Source organism: Armigeres subalbatus, chromosome 1 (genome assembly GCF_024139115.2).
Source record: "Armigeres subalbatus isolate Guangzhou_Male chromosome 1, GZ_Asu_2, whole genome shotgun sequence".
Lineage (NCBI taxonomy): Eukaryota > Metazoa > Arthropoda > Insecta > Diptera > Culicidae > Armigeres > Armigeres subalbatus.
The window spans coordinates 152,334,818-152,356,164 of record NC_085139.1 but is presented as its reverse complement, the minus strand read 5'-3'; the positions used below and the strand labels follow the sequence as shown (position 1 = coordinate 152,356,164).

The window sequence follows — 21,347 nt, the reverse complement described above, 5'->3', positions numbered from 1 at the left end:
AGAAACGCCGTGCGAGAAGAAACGAGTGCGAGGAGATGGAACAGCTGTGCCGTTCTCAAGATACACGCAAGTTCTATCAGAAGCTCAACGCATCCCGCAAAGGCTTCGTGCCGCGAGCCGAAATGTGCCGGGATAAGGATGGGAGCATCTTGACGGACGAACGTGTGGTGATCGAAAGGTGGAAGCACTACGAGGAATATTTGAATGGCGCTGAGAGTACAGGCAGTGAAAGTCAAGGCAGCGGAGGAGATGACTTCGTCAGTTCAGCGGACGATGGAAGCCAACACGCCTCCACCTTGAGGGAAGTTAAGGATGCCATTCAACAGCTAAAGACCAATAAAGCAGCTGGTAAGGATGGTATCGGAGCTGAGCTCATCAAGATGGGCCCGGAAAAGCTGGCCACGTGCATGCACAAACTGATAGTCAGAATCGGGGAAACCGAACAGCTACCGGAAGAGTGGAAGGAAGGGGTTATATGCCCCATCTACAAGAAAGGCGACAAACTGGAGTGTGAGAACTTTCGAGCGATCACCATCCTTAATGCCGCCTACAAAGTGATATCCCAGATCAACTTCCGTCGTCTGTCACCATTAGTGAACGAGTTCGTGGGAAGTTATCAAGCCGGCTTCGTTGACGCCCGCTCGACAACGGACCAGATCTTTACTGTACGGCAATTCCTTCAAAAAATGCCGTGAATACCAGGTATCAACGCACCATCTGTTCGTTGATTTCAAGGCATACGACAGTATAGACCGTGTAGAGCTATGGAAAATTATGGACGAGAACAGCTTCCCTGGGAAGCTTACCAGACTGATCAAAGCAACGGTGGATGGTGTGCAAAACTGTGTGAAGATTTCGGGCGAACATTCCAGTTCGTTCGAATCGCGCCGGGGACTAAGACAAGTTGATGGACTTTCGTGCCTGTTGTTCAACATTGCGCTAGAAGGTGTCATGCGGAGAGCCGGGTGTAACAGCCGGTGTACGATTTTCAACAGATCCAGTCAATTTATTTGCTTCGCGGATGACATGGACATTGTCGGCCGAACATTTGCAAAGGTGGCAGAACTGTACACCCGCCTGAAACGTGAAGCAACAAAAGTTGGACTGGTGGTGAATGCGTCAAATACAAAGTACATGGTTGTGGGCGGAACCGAGCGCGACAGGGCCCGCCTGGGAAGCAGTGTTACGATAGACGGGGATACCTTCGAGGTGGTCGAGGAATTCGTCTACCTCGGATCCTTGCTAATGGCTGACAACAACGTTAGTCGTGAAATACGAAGGCGCATCATCTGTGGAAGTCGGGCCTACTACGGGCTCCAGAAGAAACTGCGGTCGAAAAAGATTCGCCAGCACCAAATGTGTCATGTACAAGACGCTTATAAGACCGGTTGTCCTCTACGGACATGAAACATGGACAATGCTCGAGGAGGACTTGCAAGCACTCGGAGTATTCGAGAGACGGGTGCTTAGGACCATCTTTGGCGGTGTGCAAGAAGACGGTGTGTGGCGGCGAAGAATGAACCATGAGCTCGCCCAACTCTACGGCGAACCCAGTATCCAGAAGGTAGCTAAAGCCGGAAGGGTACGATGGGCAGGACATGTTGCAAGAATGCCGGACAGCAACCCTGCAAAGATGGTGTTCGCTTCCGATCCGGCAGGTACGAGACGGCGTGGAGCGCAGCGAGCGAGATGGGCAGACCAGGTGCAGAACGATTTGGCGAGCGTGGGGCGTATCCGAGGATGGAGAGATGCGGCCTCGAACCGTGTATTGTGGCGTCAAATTGTTGATTCAGTGTTATCTGTTTAGATGTTAACAAAATAAATGAAATTAGGTTTTGCTACCACGGTCTTATCTCCCTCTTGAAAACACCGTCCCAGTGCCCTTGCCTGTACGTTTAGATTAAGTGGCACATATCACTGGGTTCAGTTTTCGACGTTCTGAGTCCTGATGCCTTTCGAACTAGATTTTATGGATTATGGAGTAATTCTTCAATGATGAGCTGCAACGAACGATTGGAGAATTTATGTTTATTTTTAAACTTTCATTTATTTGGAAGGCTCATCTGCCGTAAACATTTATGTTTATTTGGTTTTTTTTGTATGGGAAAAATTTATATTTGTGTATGTTTTCCTACAACTGCTAAATGGCGATGAATTCAAATTCACAACTCCTAACTCCCTTTTTGGTATCTATTTAAAGAAACCAGCAGGTAACTAAATAATTTTGAATTATTTTTCCTATGTTGAGGCTAATCGCACCATTTAAGCTATTTATCTCATACTTAGACTGTCAATAAAACCGTTAAATTCACTCAACACTCAACGAGTTATCTGCAGGTTTCGTTTATATAGATTCCAAAAACGGAGTTTGGGGCTCTACATTTGCTTTCACCATCACCAAGTTTTTTTTTTCATATAAACACTAAATTGCCTGCAAATCTACCAGGAGTCCCAAATTATCAAAAAGAAGCGAATAGACAGTTGGAATTTTCGAACATTTTTGAAATGGGAACTGCCCTACTATGCACAACGGAAATACTTACAAAACCGCTTGCCCTATACTCCAAACGTCGTTACGTTTCAGTTTAAATTATTTGAAGTGTAAAACAAAGTATGTTGCATGATTTTCGTTTTATTATACCTGTAGCTACGAAATTATATTCAGATGATTCTATATCACAACAAATTTCTTCAATCAACATTGCAAAATCTTCCTGTTCATATTTGAGCATCAAAGCACCATCTGTTAGCATTTGTGAGCCTCGTATTCCCATATCGGCTGTTGTCAAAACATGCTACTACTTCTAAGTAGGTGGGAGTCACGGCATAACTGAAGCCATGACCTCTTTAATGAACATCCTTCTCAGTACAGACAATAAATCGCACCCTTTTTAGGAAGCATTAGTGACGATCCAGATCATCAACTGGTACTGTGACTATATTTTTGCATTATCCGTAACCAACTTGTAGCAGCTCATGAATAAATTTTTCGACCCTTCTCTTTTCCTTTTGCACCATTGCTATCAACGAAGATAATTCATGGGGTGTGCTAGTGCTATAGCTCTCTAACCCTCGAGCAGACTCAGGATGCTCGAACAATCCCACCACTTTTCCATCGATACTGATGAGATTAAAAATAAACTAAAGGGCTGTTCCACTTGTTCTCACCCTCGTTTTATTGTTATTACGTGGATTTGAAGCGAATTTGATACATATTATATACAAATTACTGCTATAATATACAACGTATGGCTCTTTTTATGCCATTTTTGGTGGATCTATGAGATAACAGCAGGGGTTAAGCACATTTTAATAATGCAGAAACAAATGCTACTGTGTATTTGTTAATAAATCACACATCGAAACTTTGATAATCTCATTGACTCACCATGGGGATTTGCCGGAAATTACTAAAAATGAAAAAGAGGCTCTAAGCTGCACTTGATAGAAGATACAATCCATTATCCTTCCCGATTCTTGCCATCCAGATAAGATAGACGGCGGAGAAGAAGTTGTTAAAATAAAATTAGGGGTCGGAACTTCGGTTGGTACAAACTGTAATGTGTTTTTTATTGAGTACGAACCACATACTTCTAACTGGTTGTCTTTTGCCTCTATCATTCTTGTTTTATTTCATTAATTTAACATTGAAGGATGAATCTACCGACAATTAACTGAATTCTGATGCTTGCCATACGACGAGTTAATAATATTCCATTATTTTCACGACTTGGTTGTAATTTCACAGATACGTATTTCGACCTCAGCAGTAATGTATTCAGTGTATCGTGCTTGACACGACTTGACGACTAAAACAAGTCTAGTTTGAGACACCGATGATGGCCTTACTGTTGAGGACTATAAAGATATCTGTACAGTGCTAACAAGTCTTATGACAAGTGAAGACATTCCACTGGTAAGTTGCAACAACAACGGCGATCGACCATTGTGAGCAGTAAAGATACACGCAAAAAAAACGTTCGTGAATTCGTGAACTAACAAGTTCACGGTATATTTTTAGTCACGGATTCGAGAACATCAGTCACGTTTTCATGAACGTTTTGGAGACCGTGACTCTTGTTCCCGAATCCATGAATTAAATCACGGTGTATTTTTGTTGGTTTGCGAATTCGGGAACGCTCTTTTTTGCGTGTATCCAATCATGGTTTGAATTAGTGCAAGAGCATACCATGTTTGAACCATTTGAAAATATGTAAGTTATCGCCGTTTTGATTTGATTGCCAACCAGAACAGCATGTGAATATAACATCTTAAGGTATACTGCGGCGTCCTGCTGGCTGCTTCTCAGGTAAACGCAACAGTCACTAAACACGACAGAGTCAATAAAAGTCTAATCCGCCGTATGCACTTGTCAAGATAACCACTCTCCATGTACTCAGTGACTCCGATTGCCTCTCACTAATACAATCGAGTACTGCTGTCATTTGGCGAAAAGCACGTGGTATTGTTTTGAGAGAGAGTAAGCCTGCGAGAGTAAGACCGCCGCGAAAGTCTAGAAAAAGATAAGCGCGACAATATAACATCTTAAGGTAAGGTAAGGTAAGGTAAGGATAAGTAGTAAAATTAGGTAATTTAAAATCATTCTGAACTGACTTTCTCCCATTACTGGCGCAAATTCAACAAGTTCTGGTGCTTTACATCATTGTTTAAATGAAAAACTTTTACAAAGTAGTAAAAACTGTTACAAGGCGAACAAGTTAGGAACTTGTAAATGCAGCCTGGGACAATTTGTAAATGCTTTGAATTTGAAATAAAAATACAATTTCTTTTTGACAATTAGAACATTTTTGGCATGGTTCGAGTTACAAGTCAAATTTTTGTAAAAACATATCTTGGCACGTTTCAAATTAGTGATGGTTTTTCTATTGCAGCAAGTCGTCTGAAAACATTGTGATTAATCGTAGGACGATTACACTCATGAAGTAGGTGACATAGCAGTGGACGATTGAATAACTCACAATACTATATGGACAGTAGGTGGTTGGGGCTCTTCGCTGTGTAAGTTCTCCATAATCAACAATGTCTGCTCGCTGAACTATGGCTATACAAACCATAAAGCAAATAAATTCTGGGAATAGAACTTGCAGACTCATCATCTGTTTGTGGATTTTAAGGCAGAGTACAACTCAGTGAAACGGAACTGTGGCATATAATTCTAGAACATAGCTTCCCGACAAAACTTATTAGGCTGATTCGTGTGACACTAGATGGATCCGAATCGCGCGTCAGAATATCTGTTAAAACTAGGCTGATAGGGCTGATCATGAGCTCAGTCAAAACAAAGTACCTGGTGGCTGGCAGAGAAAGTGGCGTTGATCCCGAGATAGAAATGGGTGGGGTGCGGCTTGAGGTTGTCGACGAATTCATATATCTTGGAACACTTGTTACATGTGATTATGACGATAGCCGCGAGATAAAGAGACGTGATTCAGCTGCAAGTAGAACTTTATACGGTTTGCGTAGCCAGCTAAAGTCTCGCAGCTTACAAACACGGACAAAACTAGCGCTGCACACATCGTGGGGGCAGCAGGGACTTTGTCCAAGGGCTTGACGACCCCTCCCCATGGCCACTGCGAGTTAGACCGGGACCATCGTCCCTAACCCCTAATCCCAAGGCGTCAAGCGACCCGTGCTGAGGGGATGCATGGTCAGGGGGGTGAAATAATAAGCTAGGGCTTTAACGGAGCCTGTGGGGTACCTGGGCATCCTCCACAGTAATTGTCCCTTACCGCGTCATGCTGGGCTCTGGCGTGCTGGACCTCTTTTCCCGAGCAACTCGTGGGACCAAAATGCAAAACCAAGTCAATTCTTCAATTAGTAGTAGTAGTGTAGGCGACAACCCCTTCGCAAGAGGTGTTCAGGTCTCCGCCTAGGAGGCCAGAGGCAATAGTCGGCAGCTCAGTGCGCAGCGCCAGCGTGGGTCACTCAACCTTCCTCTCGGCTAGAAAAACGCCGGTAGGGGTATTGACGGCCCATGGCTTGCGGAGGCGATGAACCGCAAACGCGATGGGCTTTCGGCCTTCGAGGTGGCGACGGAACAGCTGGACGCCATCATCGACTTTGCGTCATCGAAGCATAATATCAGCAAGGACCTCAAGAGGAGCTTGCAGAAACTTCGAAAGTCGATGCTGGACGCCAAGCTGGAGAGGGCGGTCGAGACGGCCAAGTGTAAACCCGTGAAATCGGTGGAGTCGAGGTCTACCCAGACTGAGGCCCAAGGATTCGCGGACTCGGGCAAGGTCGAATCGACCGAAGGCGTGCCGGCGAAGATGGTGGTGCCAAAGTCTACCCAGACTGAGGCTCAAGTATTTGCCGGTCCGTCGGGGGTGACTGCTCCACAAAAACGGGGGAGACAGTCTCCAGGGGATGAGCTCCCTGGCGGCCGCTCCAAAACGCGGAGGGTTACTACCCCGAACAAGGGTAGTTGGGGCTGGGAAGCTGAACCCCGGCCTGGTACCTCCAAAACCGGGGGAGGAAGGACCTGGAAAGGTCCGTCCACTCAAGAAAGACGGTGGTAAGGGGTTACGGCAGGCTGAAAGTTCTCAGCCGCACCAGACCAAGGAAATAGAGGGAGATAACGCCTCCTGGACCCTGGTCAAGAACAAGAGGAAACCGAAGACGTCAAGGGCCGAAAAGAAGGCCCAGGCGAATGAGGGTAGAAAGAAGTCTAGGGTAGGCGCCAATCGCTCCAGGGGCGATGCCCTAGTCATCACGGCGGACGAGGCTAAGTACTCGGATGTTTTGAAGGCGATGAGGAGTGACGTCAAGCTCGGTGAACTCGGCGCAGACGTACGTCGAATAAGACGTACCCGGATGGGCGAGATGATACTCGAGCTGAGGCGGGGCGTCTCGCAAAAGGGCGCTGCCTACAAGAAGTTGGCGGAGGAGGTCCTAGACGAGACGGTCAAGGTGAGGGCACTCACGACGAAGGTGAATCTAAGGGTTAAAGACCTGGACGAGATCACTGAAGTCGAAGAGCTCGTCACGGCACTGCGGCGACAGTGTGAAGTGGAGACGCCCACCACAGCCGTTCGGCTACAGAAAGGTCCGGCAAGGACGCAGGTAGCATTGGTTCGGCTATCTGCAGCGGACGCCTCCAAGGTAATCAAGTTAGGGAGCGTCAAGGTGGGATGGTCGGTATGTCCTGTGCGCATATACGAGCAACCCGAAGTTTGCTTCAAGTGCCTGGAACCGGAGCACAAGCAATGGGACTGCAAAGGCCCTGACAGAAGCAAGCTCTCCCGACGCTGCGGTTTGGAGGACGTAAGGCACAATGCTGCACGAACCCTCCCAATTGTTTGATTTGTTCCAGCAAAGCTGTGAACAGTAAGCACCCATGGGGGTTCGATGTGCCCGGCGTTTAAGCGTGCTGCAAAATCAAAGTGCAGGTAACGCAGCTGGCTTGCTCGGCCTCGCCCGAGTGTTTGGTGTGCGCAGGTTTAGAGGAAACGGCGGAACACGTGTTGTCCGTGTGCTCACGTTTTCGCGCAATGAATGACCACATGCTTGCCACATGTGGTCTGGACACTACCCCGGACAACCTAGTTCGGAGGATGTGTAAAGATGAAGTTGGCTGGAACGCCGTTTTATCGGCTATCGCCCAAATCGTCTCGGAGCTACACAGAAGGTGGCGCGTGGACTCAAGGATGGCTAGTTCAGGCGCAAATAAGAGGTGGTCCAAGGGATCGGAGTCGGCTTCATGACGTCGCTTTCGCGGCGTCGGTCAACCGGGCGGGTTCCGAGCCCGAGGACGGAAAGGGGTGCTCGTCAAGGCTGGGGCAGGCGTAGCCTCGCGTCGGCAAGTCCCTCTGTGTGCTGGCGAATAGGCCCTATCTCAGAAAGGTCAATTTGGGGTGCACGCGGCATCATCATTCTTGATACCAGTCGTGCAGAGGGAAGCAGGCCCGAAGTCGACCCTTCCCACCTTCCGAGGACATAGGGCGTGGTAAGGCCACCTGGAAAGCCGGCAACGCGCTGGCACGATACTATGGTGCTCTTCTAAAAAAGCGAGTTACGATGTTCGGTGCTGCAAGGACACGCAGCTAACCTCGAGGGTGCGTTGTGCACTGGCCCCCCTTTGAAGCATTACTTTCTGGTTGTACCGAAGGGACTATGGGCTATAAATTCTTAAACTAACCCCCGAAGCTCTTCGCTAACCATGTCCTTAAGCCTCTCTACCACCTCGTCACGACCCTGGGACTCAAGGATCTCAAAAGAGGCCTTTTGCGCACGCCCCGTTGGCTAGACCAGTAGTCGATATCAAACCCTAGAAATCGAGACTAGTAACGAAAATCTTTCATGATAAAAAAAATTAGGTACGGTATCGGTCACCTCCGAAATTCCAATTGCGAATTTTATTTAGTACCTTATAACAATCAACACCATATCACGAGGTGTTCGTCTGCTGCACAGGAAATCTGGGATTGGACAAATAAACTAAGTACTCGTTCAAAGCTGAAATTCGTAATTGCGGAAAATAAATTTCAAAAAGTTCTTCGAGCTGAGTCGATTGGTATATAACATTAGGGTCTCCAGGCCTCCTATCAAAGTTTCGCTTTTGGAGTGATCACCTTTCGGTACAACTTTGTTGTATTAGAAAGCAAAACTTAATCAGAACACGGTGTAATACCACGACGAAGATCATAGGATTCTGACTTAAATAGCACATTCAGCGATGATGGACCCGGTTGGACTCGTACACTAGGAAGAACGATTTATTGGGCAACCGAAATCCATTTAAATTGGCGACGTTCTAAAGCAAACTTACGCGATATTCTTGGTCCTCCTGAATTGACTCAAATTGGACACGTTTTGAATTACAAACAAGACAATTGGCATTTGTGTAATTTTTATGGTAATCATATTATTTTCCTTCTAAGCCCAAGTATTTGCAAGACATTCGTGAGACATTCACATTCATATTCACATTCAAGACATTCACCTATGAGCGCCAAAACTTACAAAATTTCAAAATATAATAACTAAATTCCTTAAAAGGGATAAATTGATTATCTTCATCTTCTTCTTCTTCAATAGCTCTACATTCCAACTGGAACCTGGTCTGCGTTTCAATTTATTATTTAGCATTTCCTCGGTTGTTATTTGAAAGATTTTCAATGCCCGCCATTGCGAGAATGTATATTGTGTAGCAAGTACAATGGATACACTGTGCCCATGGTAACGAGAAAGTTTCCAATCCGAAAACATCCTAGATTGGACCGAGAATCGAACTCGCCATCGCATTAGCAATTCTACGCCTTTGCACAAAAGGCTACTAGAATCCCAAAAAAATGATTATAAATTGAATGAAAAGATAGTTTTTTCTTTAATATTAACAAATAAACAAAGTGAAAATAATTGCTGTGGTACGATAGCGTCAAACACAGTTCGGCGACGGAAACTTATAGGTAGCAATCGCCACTATGACGAGCGTGGAATTGCTGGTCAGGAAGCTATGAAATTATTCGCGACATCAATACGATATCGATGAAATCGTTCTGATTTCTGAAACATAAACGACGATTACCACTTTGAATTTCATTGTTTTTTTATTGTAATTTTTAAATTCGATATATAATAATACTAAAATCAGATAATTTAACAATTAAATAGATAAATAGACAAGGGACCTCTATAGCCATGCGCGGCTACAAAGCAAGACCATGCTGAGGGTAGCTGGGTTCGATTCCCGGTGCCGGTCTAGGCCATTTTTGGATTGGAAATTGTCTCGACTTCCCTGGGTATAAATGTATCATCATGTAAGCCTCATGATATACGAATGCAAAAATGGTAACTTGGCTTAGAAACCTCGCAGTTAATAACTGTGGAAGTGCTTAATGAACACCAAGCTGCGAGGCGGCTCTGTCCCAGTGTGGGGATGTAATGCCAATAAGAAGAAGAAGAAGACAAGGGACTTAGGGACACTTTACCTTGCATCTGCTTAAGTACATAATATGGAGATTCGCTGTCATCTCTCGGTCCCCTTATCAATTACGCCGGATGAGTACAGATTGAATCAACGTTTAAAAAAGATTTTGTCATTTGAGACGTGGAAGGAAGCGTGCCAACAGAATTCACTAGAATGCGAAACCATTTTTTTCCAGGACATTTTATCCTTTCTACCTTTCACTTACACTTACTCTGAAAACCAAATTTTCATAGGAGGCCCGAAGATTCATAATATTCTGATACCTGATACATCTTTTTTCTTCAGTGGCTGGACAAAAGATTGAAATAGACAAAAGGTCGAAAATGACAAAAGGTCAAAAGAGACAAAAGGACTTCTTTATCCTTTTTTTTTTTCTTTTTTCTCCTTTCCTATTTCTTTTTTCTTCGGGATTCTTCACTCTTCAATCTTCCTTCTGCCTTTCCTCTTTCCTTTTTTCTTCTTCTTCCTTCTTTTTTTCTTATTTCTTTCTCCTTCTTTCTTTCCGTTTTGTCATCTTCCTTCTTCTTTCTTTCTTATTCACTTTTCCGTATTTTTATTTTTTTACTGCTTTTTTCTCCTTCTTCTTCTTTGTTTCTTCTTTCTTCCACTCTTCTTCCTTTTTCCTTCTTTTTTTCTTCTTACTTTTTCCTTCTTCCTTTTCCCTTCTTTATTTTTCCTCCTTCTATCTTTTTTCTTTTTTATTCTACCATCTTTTGTTCTTCCTTCTTCATTCTCTCTTCTTCCTTCTTATTTTGTTTTTCGTCGATCTTGCTCGTTCCTTGTTCCCTTTTTAGCATTAAAAAATATATATTGTATATGCACTAGTCTACGTCAGTTGACTAAAGCTAAACTAAAACTCAAACTAGAACATCCGAGGCTGGAGACAATCCTACGTCTTTGCTCATAATGGTGACTGGAGACCATAAGCTCACAACATTTGAAAAAAAAACAAAACGGTGGTAAACAACTTCCTCCAATTCATGATTTCATGATGCTTCACGTCTAAGTGCGACACACTTTTCGCACGTGTGTTTGCAAATTGATTCATCCATCTGATCGGGTAGCAATTGCACCGTTAAATTTTCGCAACAACTTTTGACATTATCTCATCATTGGTCGGTTTTTGTGATTACTTTAATTGATGTCGCGTTCCTCATCTCGAATGGCTGCAAAAACGTAACACGAAATAACAATAAATATCAATTGAAACTGGATACCACCTCAGTTCAATCTTCCCATCGCGTGGAGTCGCGTGCTGATCACGTGGCAACACTCTGGAGATTCATCGTATGCTAATAATAAAAGGTGCCCTGTCGAAGTGTGTACACCGTGCCGATAGAACAAGTGTCACGATCGTAAAACGAAACATCAAAATTATTCACCGGGCTTTGTCGAAATGATTGGGCGAATAGTGTTCGACAGTGTTGCACAAATATCAAATACGTTTTAACATCTGGCAAATTTATAACATTATATAAAGCAAATTATGTATAAATAAAATGTAAGAACAAATAAAAATGAACTGCACAGAAAATTCACAGCACAAGTTGTCAGCAGAATATAATATAAACAAATAAATAGTCTTTTGTAATTTATAATTCTTCGACTATGCAAGTCAAGGATACATGTATATTGTATACATATTAATCGATGTAGTAAGATACAAGCAGAGCCATTCGATTAATTCCGTTTTCAATTGCATAGTTGGATTCTTAAATCTTTCAAAAAATATTATATGCATTCTTTCTGAAAATTAAATGGAAAAGCACCAAATACAACTGTACAAAACTCGAGAACCACTGGCAGTGTTATTGGAAAAGCGGGTGCTCCTTCCGGAGATTTACTGCTTGGTGGGAACTGAATACATTCTCCGTGGCCGTGCACACGTATCTAGGGGAAATGCTACCGGTTTCACGGACAATTTGCTTGTTTGTAAAAAGGCAAGCTTCAGTTATTTACATTCGTTTCAATTTTTGTAATTGTCATCGTCGCAAATAATACAACTTTTGTCCCTTGCACAATTTTAAGACAGAAAAAAATCAACACTCAGCAAGGGGGTGAAAACTAAAATCCAGGGAAAAGCACTTGCTGCGTTCGGAGCGATAAGTGTTTTCCGGGTAATTTTATGATTTGAGACGAATGTTGCGACTAATTGGATAGCAGTGTACGCTAGTCAGCCTGCTGTCAGTCTGTGAATGAGGCGACATGCATCGACAGAGGGGAGATTTTCCAACCCATTTAGTTTTGTTCGGTTTTTCCTTATGTACCTACTAATAACCACTCACCTGTAGCGGTCTTTGTGGTGGAGCACTCATGCTGTGGTGGTACATAACGTCATGCTTCAGTTGCGATGTCATTTGCGAGTGTGGGTGACTGCTCTGGTGCTTTCCAATATCCACTGCAGCCAGAGCTTCGGCTCTACTAAGGATACCGTCGTTCAACCCGGAGAAGATATCGCCCTGTAAGTAAAATAATTGTAAGGTTTATTTGGAACAAACGTTTACTACTAGTAGGTTGGCAACAGAAATTGAACGTACAGTGAACTCTGCTTCACTTGATGTTTAGGACCCAACATGTTCTTTAACTCGATGTATAATTTTATTGCTCTGATCGGCTCCTGTATACCAAATTCAAAAATTCCCCTTTCTCATATGCTATTTTGATTACGAGCTTTATCACTTGAGAAAGTGTATTTAGATATGAAACGGCTTATGCATTACTAGTCGTGAACTTTTGATATCAAGTTACTTCATATCATATGATGCTTAAGTTCGTAGTCTAAATAGAGTATTAATAGCACTTCAACATGCTCATGAGAGTCAATCGGCAAGCCATTATTACAAGACGATTCCGTTTGCAAGTATTATAGTAGTTTTATTTGCATTATGGATTTTACTGTCATCATCCTATCCTATAGATGGTGGTACACTGTCATCATAGAGTTTCGAAAATCAATGAAGATTACTTTCTCTTACAATGAATTTGTACCGATAGGCTATCATTTCACATCAAAAACCAACTTTTCATAGAAGCCATGGAGACCTAATCGATTCACCTTGACGAACTGAGCAAATTAATGTTTGTTCATGCGTACCTATTTATGTGCACACAAGCCAATAAAAACATAAACCAACTTTTCATATAGGGTTATCGCTGCTGGACTTCATCTCATAGCTCCGATATTCATTCCATGAAAAACAAAGCAATAAAAATAAATGAACCGTTTGTTTGAGCCGAAATGAGATTTTTATATATTCTGAATCCTCGTCCAAAAAAAACGTATTCTGGCAAAAAACACGAAAAAAAAATTTTTGTTCAGGAATGTATGATTTTTTTTTCGTTTGTTTGAGAAACTACATATGTCCACGTACTTTGAAGAGCAATTGTGAAGTACTGCTTAAATTTTTTGCACTGAAAGTGCCCCAGGGTGTTGAGTTTTGCCAAAAACTATTGATCTGTATCGAAGAAATCGAAAGATTCGGTGCAAATTTGTTCAAAAACAGTTTTTTGTAGTTTTCTCGAAATAGTGTAAAATGGACTTATGCAGTTTCTCAAACAAATGATTCAAATTTGGTTTGTTTCTTAGTTTTGTGATTTTTTTACAGCAGTGAGCATGTTACCAAAAAAAGCGACGAAATTGGTGCTGTATTCAATAGAATTTCTCGCAACAAGTTGCATTCGACAGAGATCAAATCCTTTGATCACAATTAAACTTGATAACGATCTAACGTTACGTGTGAAAGTTATTAAGAAATTGTGTCAAGTTTTGTTCATTTCGACACTCTGTTTAGGAAAGATCCATAAAGTACGTCATACAAGTGTAGATAAATCGTTGAGAACTGTAACTTTCCGAAATGAAAATATTCTTCGTTTTGGACAGTGCAACATATTTGGGACCCCCAAATGTACACATTTTAGACACCCCCAATTTAGTCTCTTCAAAGTCGAATTTCCAATTTACCCTGGTCAAGCACAGTCTTATCCTTCAATTGTCCTCACCCAACCAGCGGTTGGTAGATTTCCCAACAATTCTGTATAAGAATCTACCAAAACCTGTATAAGAACTGGGCATATGCGAAATTGCTAGATTCTCATACAAATATTGTATAAAAATCTTACAATTTTGTAAGCTTTTCTTACATTTTTTGTATGAAAATGTAACATATTCCCATATGCCCAGTTCTTATACAGGTTTTGGTAGATTCTCATACAGTATTGTTAGAAAATCTAACAACCGCCAGTTAGGTGTTGCATCAATGAGAAGATTCCAATTTCGACAAAAACTTATTGTGTGCGTTCTGAGATTTTTAGTGATGTATACTTTTAAGCGTAACGCATTATAACGCTCGCCTTCTCGAATAAACTAATTTCCACGAAACAGATGCTGAACAATTTTATTTTCCTGGAGCCTATGGAGGTATTAGCAGCGGCGTTGATTTTCATTCAGAAATTTAGAAAATGTCACCAGGAGAGGAGAAAAAGTTGGTTACCCTATGTCTTTGCGAGAGTTGTAGCAAAAGTTCTCCTGAAAAACTTTGTCAAAGACACCAAGATCGTAATTCTATTACTTTTGGAGATTTATTGCTTTTTATGTCCACAAGCTTTGAACATGTTCGACGTATAAGCATACAAGCATATGGAGACGCATGATGCGCTGATTCATTATCTCCTTGTGATGCGAGATTGATTTTGCTTTGCATATAGTAGGAAATGTTTTTTGATGAAACATTCCTTACATTCGCTCACAACTCTACAGTTCAGGTATTCATTTAAAGTTCATTACTTGTACGTTTTTATGCGTATGAGATTGACTGCCACAATTTGCCCGTTGGCAAGTTGCAGTTAAATCAAATATGATCAAAAAATCCAATAGAACGGTATAACTTTTTTACTTTTCAAGTTTCAAGTCGCAATAGCCACCAAGCGACGTTTCTTTAATATTATCTGAAACTTTCTGGATCATGTAAAAAATGATTAATAAAAAATAAAAAAGATTAGATGAAAAACTCATTTTTAACCCTTTCAAGACGGATGGGTCATATATGGCCAGGGTTCAGCTAAAACGCACCAAGCGCCAACGAAAAATTACCGATTTTTCTGCTCAAACTTTCGTTTAGCAAATTTAATTGATCGTATCGGATATCCCTCAACCCCATAACTGAGGATGTCCTACTGCAAATGTACGTTTAAATTGATATGAAACTATTTCCGTTGTTCTTTTACGAGCAAAATATCACAAGTCAGTCGAAAAGACGTTTGGTGCGGTTTGGCTGAACCCCGACCATATGCCCAACGCGCTGGGCAAATATGACCCGTCCGTCCTGATCCAATCGCCCCAAAAAGTGAGATAAAATATTTTTTTATCTCACTTTTTGGGGCGATTGATCAGTAAGCTGAATACCTCCAAAGAAGCTACATTACGCTAAATTGCACAATAGAGGCACTATTAAATAAACGCGCTAAAACCACGACTTTAGTCCCTGTGCGCTGTTCGGAAGCCCCCCTCCCCTTTAAAAGCGTGATGTACTTTGTGGATGCCCCCTTACTGCCCATCTGATATGTTGTAGAAGTCGCCTTGTTCAGATCACTTCAGTCCTTCATTGCCCATGATCGCATATTTGTGAGACTCGCATTTTTGTTCATTTTGTAAAAAGCCTGTGAATCGTTTAGAAAGCTCAATTTACTGCATCTAATTCCAAAACAGTAAAATAGGCTCTACTATCTTGCTTATCTGTTGCAAGCTGGAAATGATTAGATTTGTGGCGAGTATTGACAAACGATTTACAAAATCAACCAAACTGCAAATGTTACAAATATGCGATCATGGGCAGTTCAGTCGATGGGCAAATATCAACTCTATATTTTTTTCCAAGTTCGTTTATTTGGTAGGCTCAGGCGTGTATAACACTTTACGCGGCCATGGTTCTTTGTGATATATATATATATATATATATATTTATTTATTTATTTATTTATTTAACACCGTCTTCGAATAATTCGTACAGACTGTTGATCTTATATAAAAATACCTAATCTAATTCCTTAATTCTATTAACAAACATAGTTTTTGACATATTAAAATCAAACACATCAGCCACATCATTGAACGAACGTAAACAAGAATCGAATGGATTGTAAAAACCATAGTTAGTTCTGTGGTGTGGAAAGGTAAAAAACGGTGAATGGCGAAGTCACGCGAAGAACGTTAATTGGGATCTGTTCTAGAAGCTCTGGACAGTCGATGATACCGTTGAGTAGGTCGAATATAAATATCCGTTGTTGATTTACCCGTCTGGTGCTAAGCGTCTGAAGATTAATCAACTGACATCTATCCTTGTAATGGGGAAGATTGGTGGGGTCCCTCCATGGAAGCTCCCGCAGTGCAAACCTTATAAACCTCCTCTGTACTCGTTCGATAGAAAGAATGTTTTTTTTTTTTTTTTTTTTTTTTCTTCCTAAACAATGGAGGGGGAATCTGCTCAACAGACATCCTGGGTTGACCAGGAAGTGCTGGGTTAGGGGCCACCTCCAATGAGGGAGGCAGGACTGCATCCCCGACCAGCTAAACCGTTTCCATTGCCGCCAAGCCCATCGTCCCTTCGGTACAACCAGAAAGTAATGCTTCAAAGGGGGGGCAGTGCATAACGCACCCTCGAGGTTAGCTGCGTGTCCTTGCAGCATCGAACATCGTGACTCGCATTTTTAGAAGAACACCATGGTATCGTGCCAGCGCATTGCCGGCTTTCCAGGTGGCCTTACCACGCCCTATGTCCTCGGAAGGTGGGCATGGTCGACTTCGCGCCTGCTTCCCTCTGCACGACTGGTATCAAGAATGATGATGCCGCGTGCACCCCAAATTGACCTTTCTGCGATAGGGCCTATTCGCCAGCACACAGAGGGACTTGCCGACGCGGTGCCTACGCCTGCCCCAGCCTTGACGAGGACCCCTTTCCGTCCTCGGGCTCGGAACCCGCCTGGTTGACCGACGCCGCGAAAGCGACGATACCATGTTGTTTTTCACGCGGCCACTTGTTCGATAAAAGGATCGAGTTCGACCACAGGGCACCGGTATGACCCATGAAGCCGACTCCGAACCCTTGGATCACCTCTTATTTGCGCCTGAACTAGCCATTCCTCGAGACGATTTGGTCGATAGCCGATAAAACGGCGTTCCAGCCAACTTCATCTTTACACATCCTCCGGACTAGGTTGTCCGGGGTAGTGTCCAGACCACATGTGGCAAGCATGTGGTCACGCATTGTGCGAAAACGCGGGCACACGAACAACACGTGTTCCGCCGTATCCTCTAAACCTACGCACACCGGACACTCGGGTGAGGCCGAGTGTCCGAACCGGTATAGGTACTGTCTGAAGCAACCATGGCCTGTAAGGACCTGGGTCAGGTGGAAAGTGATTTCCCCATGGCGCCTCTTGACCCACGTACCTATCTCCGGTATCAACCTATGTGTCCATCTACCCTTAGTGGAACTGTCCCACGCACGCTGCCATTTGACCATTGAGGCCAACCTGACAGTCCTGCGGATGCCTCTCGTGCCGCGCATTTCAAAGCATTCTATGTCTTCACCGATAACGATGTCAATAGGCATCATACCGGTGATGACGCAGAGTGCATCGTGCGACACGGTACGATACGCGCTCGCAACTCTTAGGCACATAGATAGAAAGAATGTGTGTCAGCTGATATGGGGACCAAACCGGTGCTGCATATTCGAGAGTGCTGCGTACTAGTGAACAGTATAGTGTTTTCAAACAATAGATGTCGGTGAAACAGGAGGCATGGCGTCGAATGAATCCTAATGTCGCAAATGCTCTTGCCGTTATGATTCCAATATGCTCATTGAATCTGAGCTTTGAATCAACAGTCACTCCCAAGTCGCAGACTGAGTGTACTCTGTTCAGTGAAGCTGTTCCCATTGTGTACTGGTAATTCACAGGGTTTTCCAGTCGTGTGAAGGAAATAACACTGCACTTCTTTTCGTTCACGAGCATACCGTTGTTGTTGCACCATATCAGTATTTTATCGATATCAGCCTGCAGCTCTTCACAATCCGATTGGGAGAAAATAACACGGTAAAATTTAAGGTCGTCGGCGAATGACTGTTTAGACGATGAAATCAATGTATTCAGGTCGTTAATGAAGATATTGAAAAGAAGTGGACCAAGAACGCTTCCTTGGGGCACTCCAGAAGATATGCGTATCATCCGGGAAGGTGTGTTGTTGACAGCCACAAACGCTTGTCGGCCTGTAAGATACGACAAAACCCATTCCGCAAACCATCCTGGGAAACCAATGTGCCTAATTTTGTCGACAATAATTAGATGCGGAACAGTATCAAACGCCTTAGCAAAGTCTATATATATATGGAATCCACTTGTCGCCTTGATTCAACTTCTCGTGACACTTCTGTTGTGTAACACATCAAGTTCGACGTTGTAGAACGCTGCTTCATGAAACCGTGCTGTGTATTAGAGATGAGTGGAGACGCTATTCCATATACGATTTTGTGTACCAGCTGTTCCAAAACCTTGCCTATGCAACAAAGTATAGAAACGCCTCTATAGTTGTTGACACTGCTACAGTTGCCTGATTTGTAGATCGGTGTGATTCGGGCCATTTTCCATACCGTCGGGAACGTCCTTTCACTCATGGAGCAGTTGAAGATTTTTGTAATCGGTCTATTCAGAGTTGTAGCACAATTTTTAAAGAGGAGGGAAAGCCGTCCGTGCCAGCGCCTTTATTACCGTCAAGATTTTCGAGGGCGTATTGTATCTCATCTGGAGAAAACTGAATGATGGGCAAAGCGATGTCATGAGTAGGAATGTGAGCGAAGAAGTTGTTACGTTGCGCGGACGGCGATTTGGTGAACACCTTTTCGAAGAAATCAGCAAAAAGGTCGGCAGCTTCAGTGTTGGATTGTGCGATGTTGTCTTCGTAGTTCACACGTGGTGGAATTCTGTTGATGGATGTTCGTTTCTTTACGAAATCCCAGAAGCAAGAAGGGTCGTTTTTAACTTTCGACTGGATCCTCGTGATGTACTCGTTGTATGAGGAGGAGAGAAGCGACTTATATGACATTTCCAGTTCACGAACGATTGTTGGACGCTGGCTGGAGGGTCACGACTGGGATGGGGGGCGTTGGGGCTTCCAATGTTCCTGATGCTGTGCGTCCTGGGTACGTTGTATAGGAGATTCGATTTACATTGAGAGCTTTCAAGTTCATCTGTTGTTCGGCATGCGTAGAGTAGGTCCATTTTTTTGGTTCAGTTCGAACGATCGTACTGTTATTCCTTCCGGCCAGTACCAGGCATCGCCGATGATTTTCGAATAGGATTTACAAACGGTGATTTTGAACGATACGAAGGAGAGATCGGCTGTGTTTTTCCCTCGAGGAACCAATTTGGTCACTTTTATTAGTGATGGGTCTGCATTAGAAATATCGACGACATGCAATTTAACATCGTCTTCACTCTGGTCCGGCGCGAAAGGTGTGACGTAGAACGACTCGACATCGATGGGTTGAGGATTGGCATCAGCAACTCTTAACAAGGGATTTCTGGGTCTTACATCGTCTCTATTGGTAACAGATTGCGATCCATTTTCCACATGATGTAAGTTGGGGCTGCCAAAGCTTTTGGAGGGAGGTACGAAATCGATGTTATTGGCGGGGCGTTTTATTCTATCGGCGGAAGGTGCAGGAGTCGACACATTGATTCGGGTTGCGTTTGAATTGGACGATGATGTTGGGGGTTTGTCTACAATTTGCACGCGTTTGTTGGATCCGATCGTAAATTTATCCGGGAGTTGAACAATTGAGCTGTTCACTTCGTCTAGGACCTCAAAGAATGAGGTTTCTTCACAGGATCTTGAGCGATTGATTGGATCTTCAGTAGTCTCATCAAGAGTCAGCTTGTCAATGCTCTTGAGGAAGGATGTTTGTTGAAGCGAGTTATTCGTGGATTTCAATTGTTGGTTTTCGTAGATGATTTTATTAATCCTTCGAAGATTTTCTGCATAGTTTCCAAGCCGTGTATCCATGGAATCCGTGCGGATTAATAATTCCCGTAGAGCTTTCATTATGGTTTTGTCTCGCTCGTACACTGCAGGCTCAAAATTGAGGCGGCAAGAATCGCAAAACCAAAAAAGGCCCACTTTTGCTGTCCAAGATGCATGTTGGGATTTGGTTAGTCCCGCACACGTGAGATGATAAATGCCTCCGCACGTTCCACTACAAACTACTGCTCTCTCTGATCCCATAGATCTTGAGCATATTTGGCAGTGTTCCATGACAGGATGAGCCACAGGAAAACAGGTACAAAGTTCCGGAATGTGACGGCGCGATGCCGGTAGAAGCCGATTGCATGCAAGTATGTAACACAGATGGGTGTAGCTTTAAGCTGTACGACGACGGGGCGATACGCCTACCAATATGCAGCGTTGTAAGCGGCAATGCAGCTTCTCGTATTATCTGGTAGGTGCTGTTCCAGAAAGCCCGCAGCAAGTTGATGTGGATGAAAATAGCTGATATATATTTTCACAATGTTAATATACACTGTTCACTGTTCAGCGGTCGTAAAACATCATTTGCTGATAGTAACACTCAACACGAAACGCGCGGACAAACACGAACAAATTATAGGGCGTCGAAACAACATAAAAACAAGCGAGAAAGAGGAGCTTTGTTTAGCCGTGGCTTAACTTCTTCAGTGTTGCCAGACTTGATATAATCAATATCATTTTATTATACAGGTAATAAGAAAGGGGTAGGCGCCAGCGTACTCGTGGTGACTCGAGGTTAGTTTACAATGTTCAAGGATGGATGGGGCTTAGGATTTGGGAACTGGAAATTTCAGCTTCTCATAAGGGGCATTTGGCGTCAGGGACGATGTGGCGTGTCGTCGTGCTCGAGGAATGGTTCGACTGTGAGCATCTTCCGGATGGCAAGAGCTATGGAGCTCTACGGAACAAAAAGGCAGAGACTAAACAAAAAAAAAAACTTCGAAGAAAAAAAACAAAATATTAAATTTTGATGTCAGAAGCACAAAGGAAACTACAAATAGCCTGCATATAGAACACATCACGATCTCCCAAAACACCTCGAACTTCCCTGAAGGGTTGTTTACCTCGGGCCTCAAGGGTATCCAATAATTGCTCTCTGGAGACGTCATTTTCCGAGCAGGACGAAACTACGTGATCGATGTCATCATAACCGGCTCCGCACCTACACAAGTTGCTATCGACAAGGTTTATTCTGTACAGATGTGGGTTTAGTGAATAGTGATTAGACATAAGTCTCAACATCACGCGAATGAAGCCTCGACTTAAGTCCTCACCTCTGAACCACGCTCGCCCTGAAACTTTTGGAACTATGGAAAATAG

General features: G+C 43.2%; 1 protein-coding gene across 14 annotated transcripts in view; it reads right to left on the bottom strand.

Annotated features, from left to right (window-relative positions):
- Nucleotides 1-21,347, bottom strand: part of LOC134205292 (inhibitory POU protein) — a 112,417-nt gene that overhangs the window by 25,117 nt on the left and 65,953 nt on the right. For all 14 annotated transcript variants that reach the window (XM_062680432.1, XM_062680418.1, XM_062680421.1 and 11 more), the window contains exon 4: nucleotides 12,235-12,408. In XM_062680432.1, the coding sequence (XP_062536416.1) occupies nucleotides 12,235-12,408 (174 nt within the window). The remainder of the gene's footprint in view (nucleotides 1-12,234; nucleotides 12,409-21,347) is intronic.